This window comes from Chaetodon auriga, chromosome 6, assembly GCF_051107435.1.
Source record: "Chaetodon auriga isolate fChaAug3 chromosome 6, fChaAug3.hap1, whole genome shotgun sequence".
NCBI lineage: Eukaryota > Metazoa > Chordata > Actinopteri > Chaetodontiformes > Chaetodontidae > Chaetodon > Chaetodon auriga.
The window spans coordinates 14,601,190-14,615,415 of NC_135079.1; the positions used below are offsets into that span (position 1 = coordinate 14,601,190).

Consider the following 14,226-nt stretch of genomic DNA (forward strand, 5'->3'; position numbering starts at 1 on the left):
TCATGAAGCATATAGTCAGTGACGCCATATTTTCTTAAATGAGCTGGGAGGAAGTGAAAAGTGCAGCGATGACATTATCACATCAGACAGGAGTTGATGAGGATGTATAGTCTTTGAGGTCCTGTGCTTTTAAATAAACCCACAAATTGTTTCATGCATGCAGTGATGCTTCAGCAAATTGAATAAAGAGGCTTTGTATGACTCCTTAAACCTACGGTCAGCATTTACTGTCTGCGTCTTGTTTTTTTTTTTATTTTTCCTCCCTCAGCTGGATGCAAATGAGACAGAGGGAAGGAAATACAGGATTCGACCGGACTTTAAAGAGGACCTGTCATTTAAACGTTTGACTGATCACAACCACACGGCTGTCCACATTCCCACCGACATCTATGATGGCTGTGAGTACACACGCACACACAAACCTGAGTGGTATCCATGGATACAGCTGACACACCAGCCCATTATGAAATGTCGTTTACAGATTGTGCCTCTAGCAAATTGGCCCATGGCTAAATGATGGTTTAAAAAAGTGATACAGCATAATAGGATCTTCTCCTGTACTGTACTGCCTCCTGGTTAGCCGTGTGTCCTTTCCATGTAAATGAACTGAGGGTCCTAACTGGAATGAATTGATATGTGCTTTTAGCCTTTGTCTGAGCAAAGCTCAAACACGAGCCATTTATTCTTTTTTTTTTTTAATCTGAAGAGAGGTTTTGATAATGAGTCTTTCGATTCAACCTTTTCATGTGTCCTGAGGCTTTGAGTTAATAGCTCTGAAGCATAATCATAAATAAAAAGTGTGATGGATGTGAAGTCTAGCCTGTGATCACACTTAATGTGTGCTATACTTGACTGTATTTTTTTTACATACTGTAGGTTTTCTACATCCGCAGCAGGTTTTATTTGGAAATGTATCTCTTCATTGTGTTTATACCTATACTTAGTTATACTCCCTGTTAATGCGATTTTCTGTGAAATCAGAAAAGGTGGCTAAATGGTTTCCCTAAACTGCATCCCTGCTTGTGATTATGAAACTGTAATATCAAAGCTGAAATAAATCAGCGTGCTTGCTCCATCCAACCAGCATTTTTACAACCAAGTAAGGATTTTTCATTGTAAAATACAATCTGGGCCAGTATCTGTTTGATGGCCCTGTGTTTGCTTTATGTCGTCAGTTGCATTTGAGCTGTCTGGCATTGATTTAAGACTATGATGAAACATATCTGTTGCAGAATGTATTTGCCCTGTTTGTCCTAAAACTACATTTCTGATCATTTCCTCATCAACCGGTGACATTTACCTTGAGTGGTTCAGAATAATTTGATTCTCTTGAGTCACTTTGACATTAGCACAGCTCAAGTTGAATGTCAATGACTTAAGGATGGTCTGTTGAATATCTTAACTGTGGTCTGAATTATGTATTCTAACCGCTTTCTTTTCTTCTATTTTTACATTTTAAGCTCTTGGGTGATGCTCTGATCAATGAGTGAGCAATATAGTGTTCAGTGCCTTGCTCAAAGACACTTCAGCAGGACACATGGTTCATGATGGGGTTGAACATGAGTCCAATTACAGGATAGTTTCTGTAACCAGCAGGCTCCACTGTTGCTGCCTGGCTTGTGTTTGTGTATTTTTATCGGTGGCTGTGTGAGACTGGGTATCTGTGTCTGTGTGTACGTGTTTAGATATTCACTAATTAGCGTGCAGTGGGATGTGGTGCGTCAGCAGTGACTTGGAGGGACAGCAGAGTGGAGTGACTTCCTCTGCATGGCCCTCAGCCTGCTGGGGAACCGTCTGGCCCCAAGGTTACGCACTTCACCTTTCCGCTAACCCCAAACACAGGGGCAGAAATGAGGGATTGCAATGGGCACACACTGTTGTCAGAGTCTGTTATTTGCAAAAGTGCAAGCCTGGTTTATTAGCATGCTTTTGAACTCATTGTGACTTTGTCATTTTTTCCCTGAGACACCTCTCTGGCTATAATCTGGGCAGTGTGCCATGACTCCTCACACTCCTTTTCTCTCAAAGATGCTGTTTATTGGTAGCCTGTGATGAGTATGCATAGATACGCTGAGCTGCTGGGACCTATCCAGGGCTGAAATCTGATTAGAGCAAGATGAAAGAATCTATAGGTGTGTGTGAGGACCCAAAACTAGTAGCTCTCTAAGGTATTGGGTCACAGTCTCAGTTATGGGGTCTGCAAAGCCAGTTCCGACAAGTTTATTTTGAGGTTGAGACAAGGTTTGAGGGTTTAGGTTAGAATTAGTTCTGCTAAGGGTTAGGAATGTATTATTAATGTATTCAAAGAGGAGTCCCCGGATGAACAACAAGGAGCATTTGTGTGCCTTTGAATGTGCACACACTCATATACTCTGTCAGATATGAGCACACATGCAGGAGTATGTATTTTCCATGCCTGGAGAAGGCATACGTTATTGAGATTTCAGCTCTCCAATTTGATCTCCACCCTATAAATATTCCAGGAATAGCCTTTGCTCAGCTGGAGAAAATTGGATTTTCTGGGTAAAGTGGGAGGAAAGTTTATGAAATCACCTTCTATAGGCAGCGGCACGTCACATGGGTGAGACCAGTGTAGAAGAGGAAACTGAGACGTTTAGATGACAGAAAGATCACAAAAGCCACATCTGTTGGTCCAGTGAAGGACAAGGTGTGAGATAGAGGGAGAGATACCCACACAGAAAAGACTGGAAAGGTTGAGTTCAGCTGTGCTGCTTTTGAATACAGGCGCTGAAGATGTATGTATACAATATATATGACACCCCAGGGCAAGACATAGGTATATAAATCATTTTGAAGTATATGATATTTCTCATCTTCAAGATAGCATGCTAGCCAGCTAGTAGCTTTTCTCTTCCACAAGCACAGAACAAAATAGCTGACAAGAGAGACAGCAACACTCAGAGAGGCAGAAAGAGAGGATTTTGTTACATTTGGGCAGAACCAGGTTCTCCCCTGTTTCCTGTCTTTGTGCTAAGCTAAGCGAATGGGCTCTCGTTAGCGTACAGACATAATAGTGGTATTGATCTTCTCATCTAACTCTTGACAAAAAGGTACATATAGTAATTTCCCAAATTGTCAGAATCAGTTTTCTTTAGTTGAGCTATAGTGTTCTTTTCAAGACAAAAGGTACATGATGACTGAGTGTATGTGGGATGGACTACTTATCCTTAATTAAGGCAGTGAAAAATAATGTACCCTTTAATGTTAAAAAAAGCTTATCTATGTTGTATTTGTTCGTGAATTATATTGCATCCCTGATATCCCACTGAGATGAAGTCATCACAGGGTGTAGATTCACTGTGGCATCAAAGCCATGCCGAGTGCAGCCTGGGAATTCATTAGTGTCAGTGGCAATATGGGCAACTAGAGGATATCCCTTATGAAGCAGCTTATTAAATATTGTGGCTAAGTCAGGAGTACTCAAAACCAATGGAAACATTAAAAAGCAACATATTACTTCTGGGTTAGATGTTTTTGGTTTGCTTGCTTACTGTACTTCAGTTTGTTAGCCTAGAGGATGTGTGTATGTGTGTGTATCTTCTGTGTTTGACTATCTAGCTATTTGGCTAAATCTAAATAGGTATGAGTGGGCCTGTGTGAAGCTGGTTACCTGCCTAGGCCTACTTGTCTGTTTCCATCAGTCTTCACTGAAAAATCACACATGCAGTTTTTAATTTTTTCATTATCTAACAAGGGCTGTGGCGTTACTTTCTCTCCCTCTCCCTTTAAAATTCTACTCTCTCTCTCAATCTCTCTCTCTCTCTCTTTTTCTATAATAAAAAAACATGCACTCCTGGCAACCAAGGCTTCATTAACTCGGCCCTCCAGAGGCATGCATGCAAATGAACAGTGTTTGCTTTGCACATCAATGGGCCACGTCACACTCAATACAGGATACCAATCTATCTCACACGCATGCACACATACACATATAGATGTACACATAAAGGCATATATAAACTGCTGTATTAGTGTAAAGAAAGAGAAGACAATCAAGGAAGGAAGAAGAAGAGCAGCAGAGATACGGAGCATGGATAGAGTTGGGGCAGCATGTGCTGTGTCTCCATCCATCATAGTGAGTGTTATGTGGCTCTGAGCTGTCTGGGTGCTGTGTCATTACATCCATAATGCCTGTTGCCTCTCACAACACACACTATCAATCACACGCATGCACACATACAGACAGACACGCACGCACAAACACACATCGGGTGTTTCAGGTAAAATTAAACACAGTTTGATTTTTATCAGTGCAAACCCATTACTTGCCAAAAACCCATTCCTCAGTATTTCTTACTAAATACCGGCACTGGCTGGGTGTGCTGGCCTAATATTTGCTTGTGTGTCCCGCTGGGCCAGTGGGCTGACACTGAGTGAGCTTGTGCATGTGAATCTTAATGAATGTGTTAATCTGGGTTGTCCACATGTCTTTGACACTCTACAGTGGCTTGCTTACCTACACTGCTGTATCCTTACATGCACAGACATGCACAAATTCACAGAGTTGTGGAAAATCAACATCTGATCTCAGTAATATGCTCTATACTTTTTGACATGTATGTGTTTGTCTATGTGTGGGTTTGTGTGGATTTCTAGCCACCATTGTGCTGAATGAGCTGAACTGGACGGAGGCATTGGAGGAAGTGTTCAGAAAGAACAGAGAGGATGACCCGACCCTTCTCTGGCAGGTGTTTGGTAGCGCTACAGGCCTGGCTCGCTACTACCCAGGTAAAAAAAACAAACGAACAAATGTCTGACATTTATCATAGAGGAAAGTCCCTGACTGATCATTTGGCCTCTTTAAGTTGTTTGTGTATCTGCTAATATCACAACGAAGCTATGTGTGTTTCCTTATCAAATCAGAGGTGCACTCAGCTGACTATTGTTTGGTTGATGAGATAAGATACAGCATGTGGGTTCTTCTGATCAGAACTAAAAACATCCAGGGAATATATACACAAGTCTGCTTTGTTCATACATCACTCAGCAAAGAGGTGCAATAAATAATCCCAATTGCTCAGATTGTCATGATTTTATATGCGGTACCAGATAGTGTCATACTGTCTTTAACTGCATTACTCCAGTGTTGCTCTCTGTCGTGAGTGTTTTCTCTGCCAAGCCATTTCTATTCATGAGATTCTCTGTCATCATAGACTCTGTATAGCTTTATGGGAAAAGTTTATGTCTAATATTCATGAATTTTCATTGGCCCAGAATTTATTCCTCTTTGTTCTTTCTTTCTTTCTTTCTTTCTTTTTTTTTTTTTTTTTTTTTTACCTCTTAGCATGCGTGATAAGCAGTCACACGCCCTCATACTGGCTTGTTTTTATGGTGTCCCTCACTAATAGCATACGGATAGAAAGCAGCAGATTTTTTTCAAAGCAAGCGAATCTGGTGCGCCATGCTTTACCGCTCAGATGAATATTCTTTCTTCATCCCTGCTGTTTACCTCTTCATGAATAATTTTATCCAGCATTATACATGTTATAATGTAGATGGTGTCAAAAATGTTGGATTCTGTCACGCAAGCTAACCGTCATTATGGCACAAATGTAAGAATCTTTTTTTAGAACCTCCCAAAATGTGTCCTTGCTTAACTGCATGATATGACTGACAGCAAATAGACACTGCTAGGCTGAATATGACACTGCATATTGCCTGATATTTGCAGATCAACACTTACAGTCTGACAGTTAGAGGTGTCAGAAAACAATCCAAAATAGGAATTTGGTGGTTTATTCTCTTTAATTATGGAAACAATATTATAAACACACATCTCATCTCCTCCTAAAGCCTCTCCCTGGATGGATGCTCGTAAGACCCCAAGTAAGATCGACCTGTATGACGTCCGCAGGAGGCCATGGTAAGAAAACTGCTAGAAAAACTGCAGGAAGCATAACATTTAGTCAACGTAGGTCAGAATTCAAACCCAAAATTTCAATTTTTATGCATTTAGGTGTAATCATGATTGTTTACTGTTATGTAATTGCTTCTTTAATCATTTGAATGTAGGCGTTTATGATGAGAAATAAATGTTTCATCTAGTTGTACAACCTCATTTCCAAAAAGGTTAGGACGCTGTGTAAAACACAAATAAAAACAAAATGCAATCATCTGTTTATCGTCAACGGTGTTATGAAGTGTTCCTGAGCCCATGTAGTAATATCCTTCATGCAATCATGTGTTCACAAAGTGTTGAACCTCTTTCCATCCTCGTTTGTGAACGACTGAGCTTTTCCAGGATGCCCCTTTCATACCCAATCATGATACTGTCACCTGTTACCAATGAACCTGTTTACCTGTGGAATGTTCCAAACAGGTGTTTTTGGAGCGTTCCACTACTTCTCCCATCTTCTGTTTCTCCTGTCCCAACATGTTTCAAACAAGTCAAATTCAGAACAAGCCATGTTTTATTTACGTTTTACACAGCATCCCAATTTTTGTGGAAAGGGGGTTATAGTAAGTGTAGGAAGTGCATGAAGGACTGGGTAATAATTCAGTATCATGGCCCATCAGCTGTCTACATTGTATATGACATTTTAAATGTAGCTCAAAGCTCGAAAAAAGTTAGCAAGTTGATTTTTAGTCGAGGCTTTTTTTGTGTGATGTAATGCATATCCTTACAAGTATTCTCATCAGCATTGTATATGTATGTAACACACTGAAAAATATGACTCAAAGTGTATTCATAGTGTTGTGATCAAAGTAAATTACTGTGTAAATTGTTGGATGAGAATTTGTGTCTGAGACCAGCTTGTCTTTCATTCATTCATGCTCATCTAGGTACATTCAAGGAGCCGCCTCACCCAAAGATATGCTAATCCTTGTGGATGCGTGAGTGACTTTATAACCTCCTTGATCCATAACCTTCTCACATCTGTCATGATTTCCCCTGACTATAATACGATCCTAGATTTGCCACATAATGTAATGCATTTCGCAAAGCATTTCTAATTACACTGCGTAAAATCTCACAGGACAAGAACTGAGCTGACAGATTGCAGTGTAAAGGTGTTTTTTTATTATTATTATTATTATGTATTTATTTTTGCGTTGTCGTTGTTGTAGAAGCGGGAGTGTGTCCGGCTTGACTCTCAAACTGATCAGGACCTCTGTCAGTGAGATGCTGGAGACTCTGTCTGATGACGACTACGTCAATGTGGTTTATGTGAGTATTATCAAACCCTGCACTTGCTGAGCGTTGGGTGGTCTGTTTGTGCGAGGCGACGGGGGGTATGGCGCTTGCTGAGGAAAGGGACAGAGTGATGGACAGATTCAGAATGTACGCATTAGATGCATTTGACACTTTGCAGATACACACATGAAGACTCTGTGCACGTGCACACGCGTACACAACACATGGCCACACACACATACACACACAAGACAGACAGAGAGATGGATGACAAGTAATGAAATATGGATTTCTCTCAGGTCTGGCCACCCTGAAACAGACCTTTAATGAAATATCCACTGCTCTATTTGGTGTACAGGATTAAAACTCTGCCCTACATGCCTCCATCACACCTCCTTACCCATAGGTGTGTACGTGTGTGTGTGCATGTGTGTACATTCCCACCTTTCCTAAAGGAATTAAAGTTCCACCTCTGACTGGAGTGAACCCTCGGAAACACTCATTCATCACCCTCTTGATCTCTCCATCACTCTTTCCTTTCATCACTGAGGCTCAACATTTCACCTTATACCTCGATTCATCTCTTTGTGTCAATGCATGATCTCCCTGCACGCTGCACGCCTCCCCTCTACTATATACAATGCCTCAACTTTCCTCCTTTCACTGCTCCCACTTTCTTTCCCTTCATTTTTGCTTTTCTCGCCCACCAATCACTTCCTTCGTTCTCCCCCTCCACCTTTTCATTCTCCGACCATCTATTCTAGGCCTTCCACGCTTGTGATTACACTCCGAAAGAGCCAATCAGGAGAATGTGTGATGCGTAGATGGGTGCCTGTGGAGGTGTTTATTGAGATGGGTCTTTATAGAGATTGGGGCTGTCTTCGTTTTCCTTGCACAAAAACAGCCATTCAGACTCTGTTTCCTCTCTCCAGGGACCCTTTGTCTTGGGCACAATGTATTCAGTTTCACGGTGGACTTGTGATTCTGCAAAGATGTGCAATTACCGGAATCTGTCGAAGAGCTCAGTGTGTGTGCGTGTGTGTATGTGTGTGTGTGTCAAGAAAGTGAGACGGAGTGAGATTTGTTCAAAAAGTTCAAGACAGTCTTGACTTGCAACTTTTTTCTTTCATTTGTTTGAATTGTTTCCCCACAATCCTGAACTATAGTGCTGTGTTTAAATGCGTAAGTGATCCGAGGACCATGCAAGCCATGCATGGATGTGTTCAGGTAGCACTGGGCAATTCAAATTTTATTTTCAATACCAATTTCAATATCAATTCTTGCATTTATGAAAACAACATAAAGTTATCATTGCGTTGGATTCCGTTTTGCAATGATGCTCTCAGACTCACTCTAAGCCAGGCTGACTTGGCACGCTGTTACGTTACGGGTGCTTGGAGTGGTCAAAAAGGATGAGAGAGTTCCATTTCAGCAATCCTTTCTCACATTTTCCATACCAAATATCATTATTATTAATCATTATTAATATTATTCTTATTGTTACTATTTCAAAACATGTATTTTAGTTTTCAGTTTAATGATATTTAAACTTAAAGGAAATTTTAAAAATAAATAAAATAAATTAAGTTAAATAAATGCATCATCTTTCCAATCGGTAATCTTAAATAATTGTGATCGTATCCATGTGAAAGTGCTAAAGGATAATGTAAGTTTATAAAATCTGGTATCTGTCTATATTGGAGACAGTGCTATAATCAAGTTCAACAGTGTAAGAAAAGTGAGCAGTTAGACCGTCAGACAGGTTGTAAATAAGCCAACAGTTTAGCCAGATTATCCAAACCACCAAGTTTGGACGTGTTTTGAAGCCTTGAGTTTGGCATTATGGCTGTCACCATCTTTTTTTTTTTTTTTTTTTTGAGCCAGAAGTGACCATATTTGGATGACAGGGTGGAGCTGGGGAGGGTACACATCAGTACACCTCTATCCTAATTGGATCTGACTAAGAACCTAAGGACACGCTGTAGTAGCAACTTGTCAATCACAAGGTAGCCACGCCCTAAAGCATACGCTGCGCTAAACTGACTCTAAACCAGACCATAAATTACAAAATGACCACCATGTTGAATTGAAGAAGATGGGAAACTAGTGACTGAGACCATAGACTCATTAGGAAACTGTTTAGTGAGGTAATCAATCAAGTGAGAACTTGGGTCATTTTTCATAAGCGTACATACAATCAGACATCTCTTTGCTGCTGGTGGAGTCGCCCCCTGCTGGCCATTAGAACGAACTGTCTGTTTCTCTCTGTCATTGACTCACTTACTCACACACACCCACACACACACACATGCACCGCGCCCTATGTCTGGACCTGAGGGTGTTGTAACCTGACACTAAATCATTAATCTCTGATATTACCCATAAATCCTTCCTCATTAAGAGTAGCCCAGGGACTAAGTTGGCATTTGGTCATGGAAGATGCTCGCACACTTCCTCGACAGCTGCGATAGGTCAGAAGAATTCAGATGGCTGTTTCTTTCCACTCATTCTTTCCCTTTCTGTCCTCATCCTCTGTTTTTTTTTATTTTTTTCACTTGTGTTCTTGCTTTCCCTCACCCTCCCGCCTCACTGAGCCTCCGTCACTTTTATCCAGCCTGTTCAGCCGTGTTAGCTGGTGTCAGTGCTGTTAGCCAGCGTCAGTCCAGGCAAGCCAGAGCACCAAACCAGAGTAGCAGAGAGTCCAGCGGGATTAGGGCTTGACGATTAGCTTCTCTCTTGTGTCATCACTAATCCATTCCCAAGGCCAGGACCATCACACGCACACACACAAGAGCTGTTGTAATAGGATCACAAGGGAACAGTGGAATCTGTAGTAGATTGTATTCATTTGTGTGCAAGGCCAATAACGGTATCTTACAAAGCAAGAATGTGTTTTATTGGTAATTACACTATCATTTTATTTTTTTCCATTTCTATTATAATGGTCTTCTCTACAAAAATAGTATCTTTCAAACCAGAATGTGATTGATGTGCAGCATATGTACACCACGTGAGCTCATTATTTTCTATATGTGATACACCTTCTCACTTTCCTCCTTTTAAATCCTGAATTCACACCTCCCCCCTTCTCTTTTTCTGTCCTTTTCCTGTCACTTTCTGCTCCTCACCCTCCCACAGTCCCGTCTCACCTTCCTCACTTCTCCTTTTAATAGATTGTGTGATAAGATCCCCAACTGCTCTACGGGGGCAATTATGTGAACGTGTGTGTGTGTGTGAGTTTGTGTGTGTTTACGTGCTGTTGCTTTGATCCAGTCCTTTCGTCACAGCCGTCGTCATTCTGCCTTAGAGATGTGTATATCTGTTATTGTCAATGTAAAAGGAACTTCAAGGCTATGAGGCTCATTGGAAAAACACACACACACACACACAGTCATAGACACCCACACACACATATAGTCAGGGCTCTTGTTGCCTCCTTGCTTGTCTGTGTAGATCAGTGTTTTCAGCTTCACTATTGGCCATCTCACAGAGACACATTGATTAGTGGAGATCGATGAGGCGCAGTATTGTTTTAGAAGAGTTCTGCAACACAATAGCTGTGCTAGTTTACTATACTGCTGTCCTTTGTCCTTCCTATACCAATATTATGTATTCTGTTCTTTTATATGAGTTATTCTGTCGTGTACTTATCGTCATTGAGAGCTCTTTGAACCTGTCCTTTCTGTCCATCCTGGACAATCTAAGAGGTTCCATTCAGATATTTTACAATGAAAATCAGTCGGACTTGGAGCACAGTTCAGTGTGAATGAGGCAGGCTTTTGGTTAATGCTCGGTGGCGTGTGTGTGCATATGTGTGCTGAGGTGTGGAAATGAGGAGGTCTCACCCTTAAAAAAAAAAAAAGATGGTGTTGCTGCCTAACCTTGTTCTTATATAGCAAAATCTTGTTTCCATGGGTACCGAATCGTTGAGCTCAGAGGATGTGAAGCAATTAGTGGGGCTTGATGAATGTGTCTGTTTACCACTGCTTGATAACAGCCAAGGCCAGGTGGGAGTGTTTGTGTGTGTGCGCTGCATTTGTATCATTTGTTTGAGGTGCACACATGTTGTATCCATATGAATAATTTGTAGGTCACAACTCATTGCCTCTGTTTCCCAGTTTAACACCAGGGTGAAGAAGACGGCGTGTTTCGACCATCTGGTTCAAGCCAACGTTCGGAACAAGAAGCTGCTGAAGGACGCTGTACAGAACATCACAGCTAAAGGGATTACAAACTACACAAAAGGCTTTGAGTTTGCTTTTGAGCAGCTCTCTGCGGTAAGATAAAAGTTCCCTCATTTTGTTAATGAAAAAACATTTAGTCTCTTTTAAGCTGTGACTGAGAGCAGACGAGGCTTAAAACAAGTTTTGAATGAATGTTACACCCTGATGCCTCCATATTGTCGGCAGCAGCAGAGCATTGTCTTTCACTGCCATCTGCTGGTTGAATGTATTACCTCGACTCAACTGTCCTGACAATGAGGAAAATATTAGACTAGTCACAGATGAATGACCACTCTGACACCACTCTGAAGCATCATCCTCAAGGGGGGTTATTTGACTGTACTGCTTAAAGTTATGAGTGTTAAAGTCTGAACTTGGTCTACCACAGAAGAATACAGACGCAGTACTAGAGGATATGTGACATAATTAGGTGTGATTTTACAGGAACTTTTAACAAGACTGACTAGACTTCAGACTAAGTCTGAAGACTTAGTCTGAAGTCTAAGTCTGAAGTTTAGTAGTTCCTAGAAGCTGCAAAGTTCATAACACCCCATAGTTTGATGGCTTCAGTTCCATCCTGGGCTCTTTACTACGTGTCTTCCCTGCTCTCTCTCTGCAGTTATCCCTATCAATAAAGCAGAAATTCTCCAAAATCTAAAAAAGAACAGTCTGCAATGGACTATAAGTCTGATAAAAAAAAAAAGCAAAGTTCTTGAGGTCACCAAAGATAATTGGGTTCATCCTCTTGGGGCCATGCCTGTTTACAGAATAATATTAATGTGAACCGTTATTTGTTGATGATGTATGAGATTGTTAATTGATGTTGATTAGATTTTGAGAAGATGACACCAGACAATGATCAAAGCATCAAGTATGGCAAAGTTTATAATGGTGTGAGTCAATATCTTTACTTAGGCCAAAGTAAGATGAACCAGCAGACCAACCAAAATTGTTCTTATTATATGGTGCCACTGGCTGAAAATAAATTGCACGTTAATCAGAAAATCTTCATGTTTTCCTTTGACCAGACTAATGTGAGCAGAGCAAACTGCAACAAGATCATCATGCTGTTTACCGATGGAGGAGAGGAAAGAGCTCAGGCCATACTGGAGAAGTACAATGCTGATAAAAAGGTACGTTGATGACACACAAAACGCACGCACACGCACATACTGGTTGATTTTATCTATGTGGATGTGCTCCTGTTGTAGTTTTTGTAAGACTCAGCTTTTTGAAGCTCCCTTTGGGCTGCAACTTCCGTGTGCATTTCCTCACAACCCAAAAGTTTATGCAGAAGGCAGATTAGGTTTTCTCCATAAAATATGAAACAAAGACGTACACACACACACACACACACACACACACACACACACACACACACACACACACACACACACACAAATCACAAATGTGCACAAGGTTGAGGAGAGGTTGTGCACACATCATTACGATAACAGCACATACAGCTGAGCATTTTTTAAACGGAAAAAGAAATTGATCTAAAATACGTTACGACTGCATTATATGTTTACGAATATTAAAGAGAAATTAGAAAATATATATATATAATTTGTTCTACCATAAGGGTGGCACAGTGGCGCAGCAGGTAGTGCGCGTGCCTCACAGCAAGAAGGTTGCTGGTTTGAACCCTGGGTCGGGCAGGGCCTTTCTGTGTGAAGTTTGCATGTTCTTCCCGTGCATGCGTGGGTTCTCTCCGGGCACTCCGGCTTCCTCCCACAGACCAAAAACATGCTCGTTAGGTTAATTGGTCTCCAAATTGTCCATAGGTGTGAGTGTGAGTGTGTGAGTTGTCTGTCTGTGTGTCTGTATATGTAGCCCTGCGATCGGCTGGCGACCGGTTCAGGGTGTACCCTGCCTCTTGCCCATTGCTAGCTGGGATAGGCTCCAGCCCCCCGCAACCCCGAAATGGGATGCGCGGGTAAAGAAGATGAATGAATGAATGAATGTTCTACCATAACTATAAAGAATATTTAAGTATTTATTGAGATGTCATGATAAATATTGTTGAATTGAATCTGCTCCAGGTGAGGATCTTTACCTTCTCAGTAGGACAGCACAACTATGATAAAGGACCCATTCAGTGGATGGCCTGCTCCAATAAAGGTACAGCACACATCAGTTATCAGTTTGTTATCAGTTTGTTACAGTCCTCAGTCTGCACAAGCAAGACGTCTGGATATCAATCAACTTTGTTTTTCTGAGTTTGATAAGTCACCTGACACTAAGCAAAGAGCCATGCTGAGGCAGACGTCACTATAGAATTGCAGGTTGTTTGTGGCGTTAAGTGTCTGTTAAATGGTCATGTCTGCTAATTTATGCAGGTTACTTCTATGAGATTCCGTCCATTGGAGCCATCAGAATAAACACACAGGTTAGAGCCTGATTTATCGTGTTTGTCTTTAAGCACTTAACATTTTGTTGGCGCAGAAGCATTAATCTGGAAAATATGTTGTCCAATGTAGGAGTACCTGGACGTCCTAGGAAGACCCATGGTTCTGGCAGACAAGCAGGCCAAACAAGTCCAGTGGACTAATGTATACCTCGATGCTCTGGTATCACACTTTCTGTGTCTTATAATTTATTTTACAAGTTGAATGACGCAGAAATAATGTTAATTTTATAATCCTGAATTGACTAACTCTTTTGCTTGACCCTCCATCAGGAACTGGGTCTGGTCATCACTGGCACACTACCTGTCTTCAACAAAACGAAGACCAAAGATGACAGGAATGGCGAGGTGCAGTTAATAAATGCTCGAACACGCGATGAGTGATGAGTCAGCGGTAGCAGGACCTGATGAATACATGCTTTACCTCATCCTCATTG

The 14,226-nt window shown here is 41.2% G+C and overlaps 1 protein-coding gene across 1 annotated transcript in view; it reads left to right on the forward strand.

Annotated features, from left to right (window-relative positions):
- Nucleotides 1–14,226, forward strand: part of LOC143321779 (voltage-dependent calcium channel subunit alpha-2/delta-1) — a 56,743-nt gene that overhangs the window by 21,771 nt on the left and 20,746 nt on the right. The window contains exons 6-16 of the mRNA XM_076732417.1: nt 269–398; nt 4,618–4,749; nt 5,815–5,884; nt 6,805–6,855; nt 7,090–7,189; nt 11,275–11,433; nt 12,408–12,512; nt 13,425–13,503; nt 13,722–13,771; nt 13,863–13,952; nt 14,063–14,137. Coding sequence (XP_076588532.1) covers nt 269–398; nt 4,618–4,749; nt 5,815–5,884; nt 6,805–6,855; nt 7,090–7,189; nt 11,275–11,433; nt 12,408–12,512; nt 13,425–13,503; nt 13,722–13,771; nt 13,863–13,952; nt 14,063–14,137 — 1,041 coding nt within the window. The remainder of the gene's footprint in view (nt 1–268; nt 399–4,617; nt 4,750–5,814; nt 5,885–6,804; nt 6,856–7,089; nt 7,190–11,274; nt 11,434–12,407; nt 12,513–13,424; nt 13,504–13,721; nt 13,772–13,862; nt 13,953–14,062; nt 14,138–14,226) is intronic.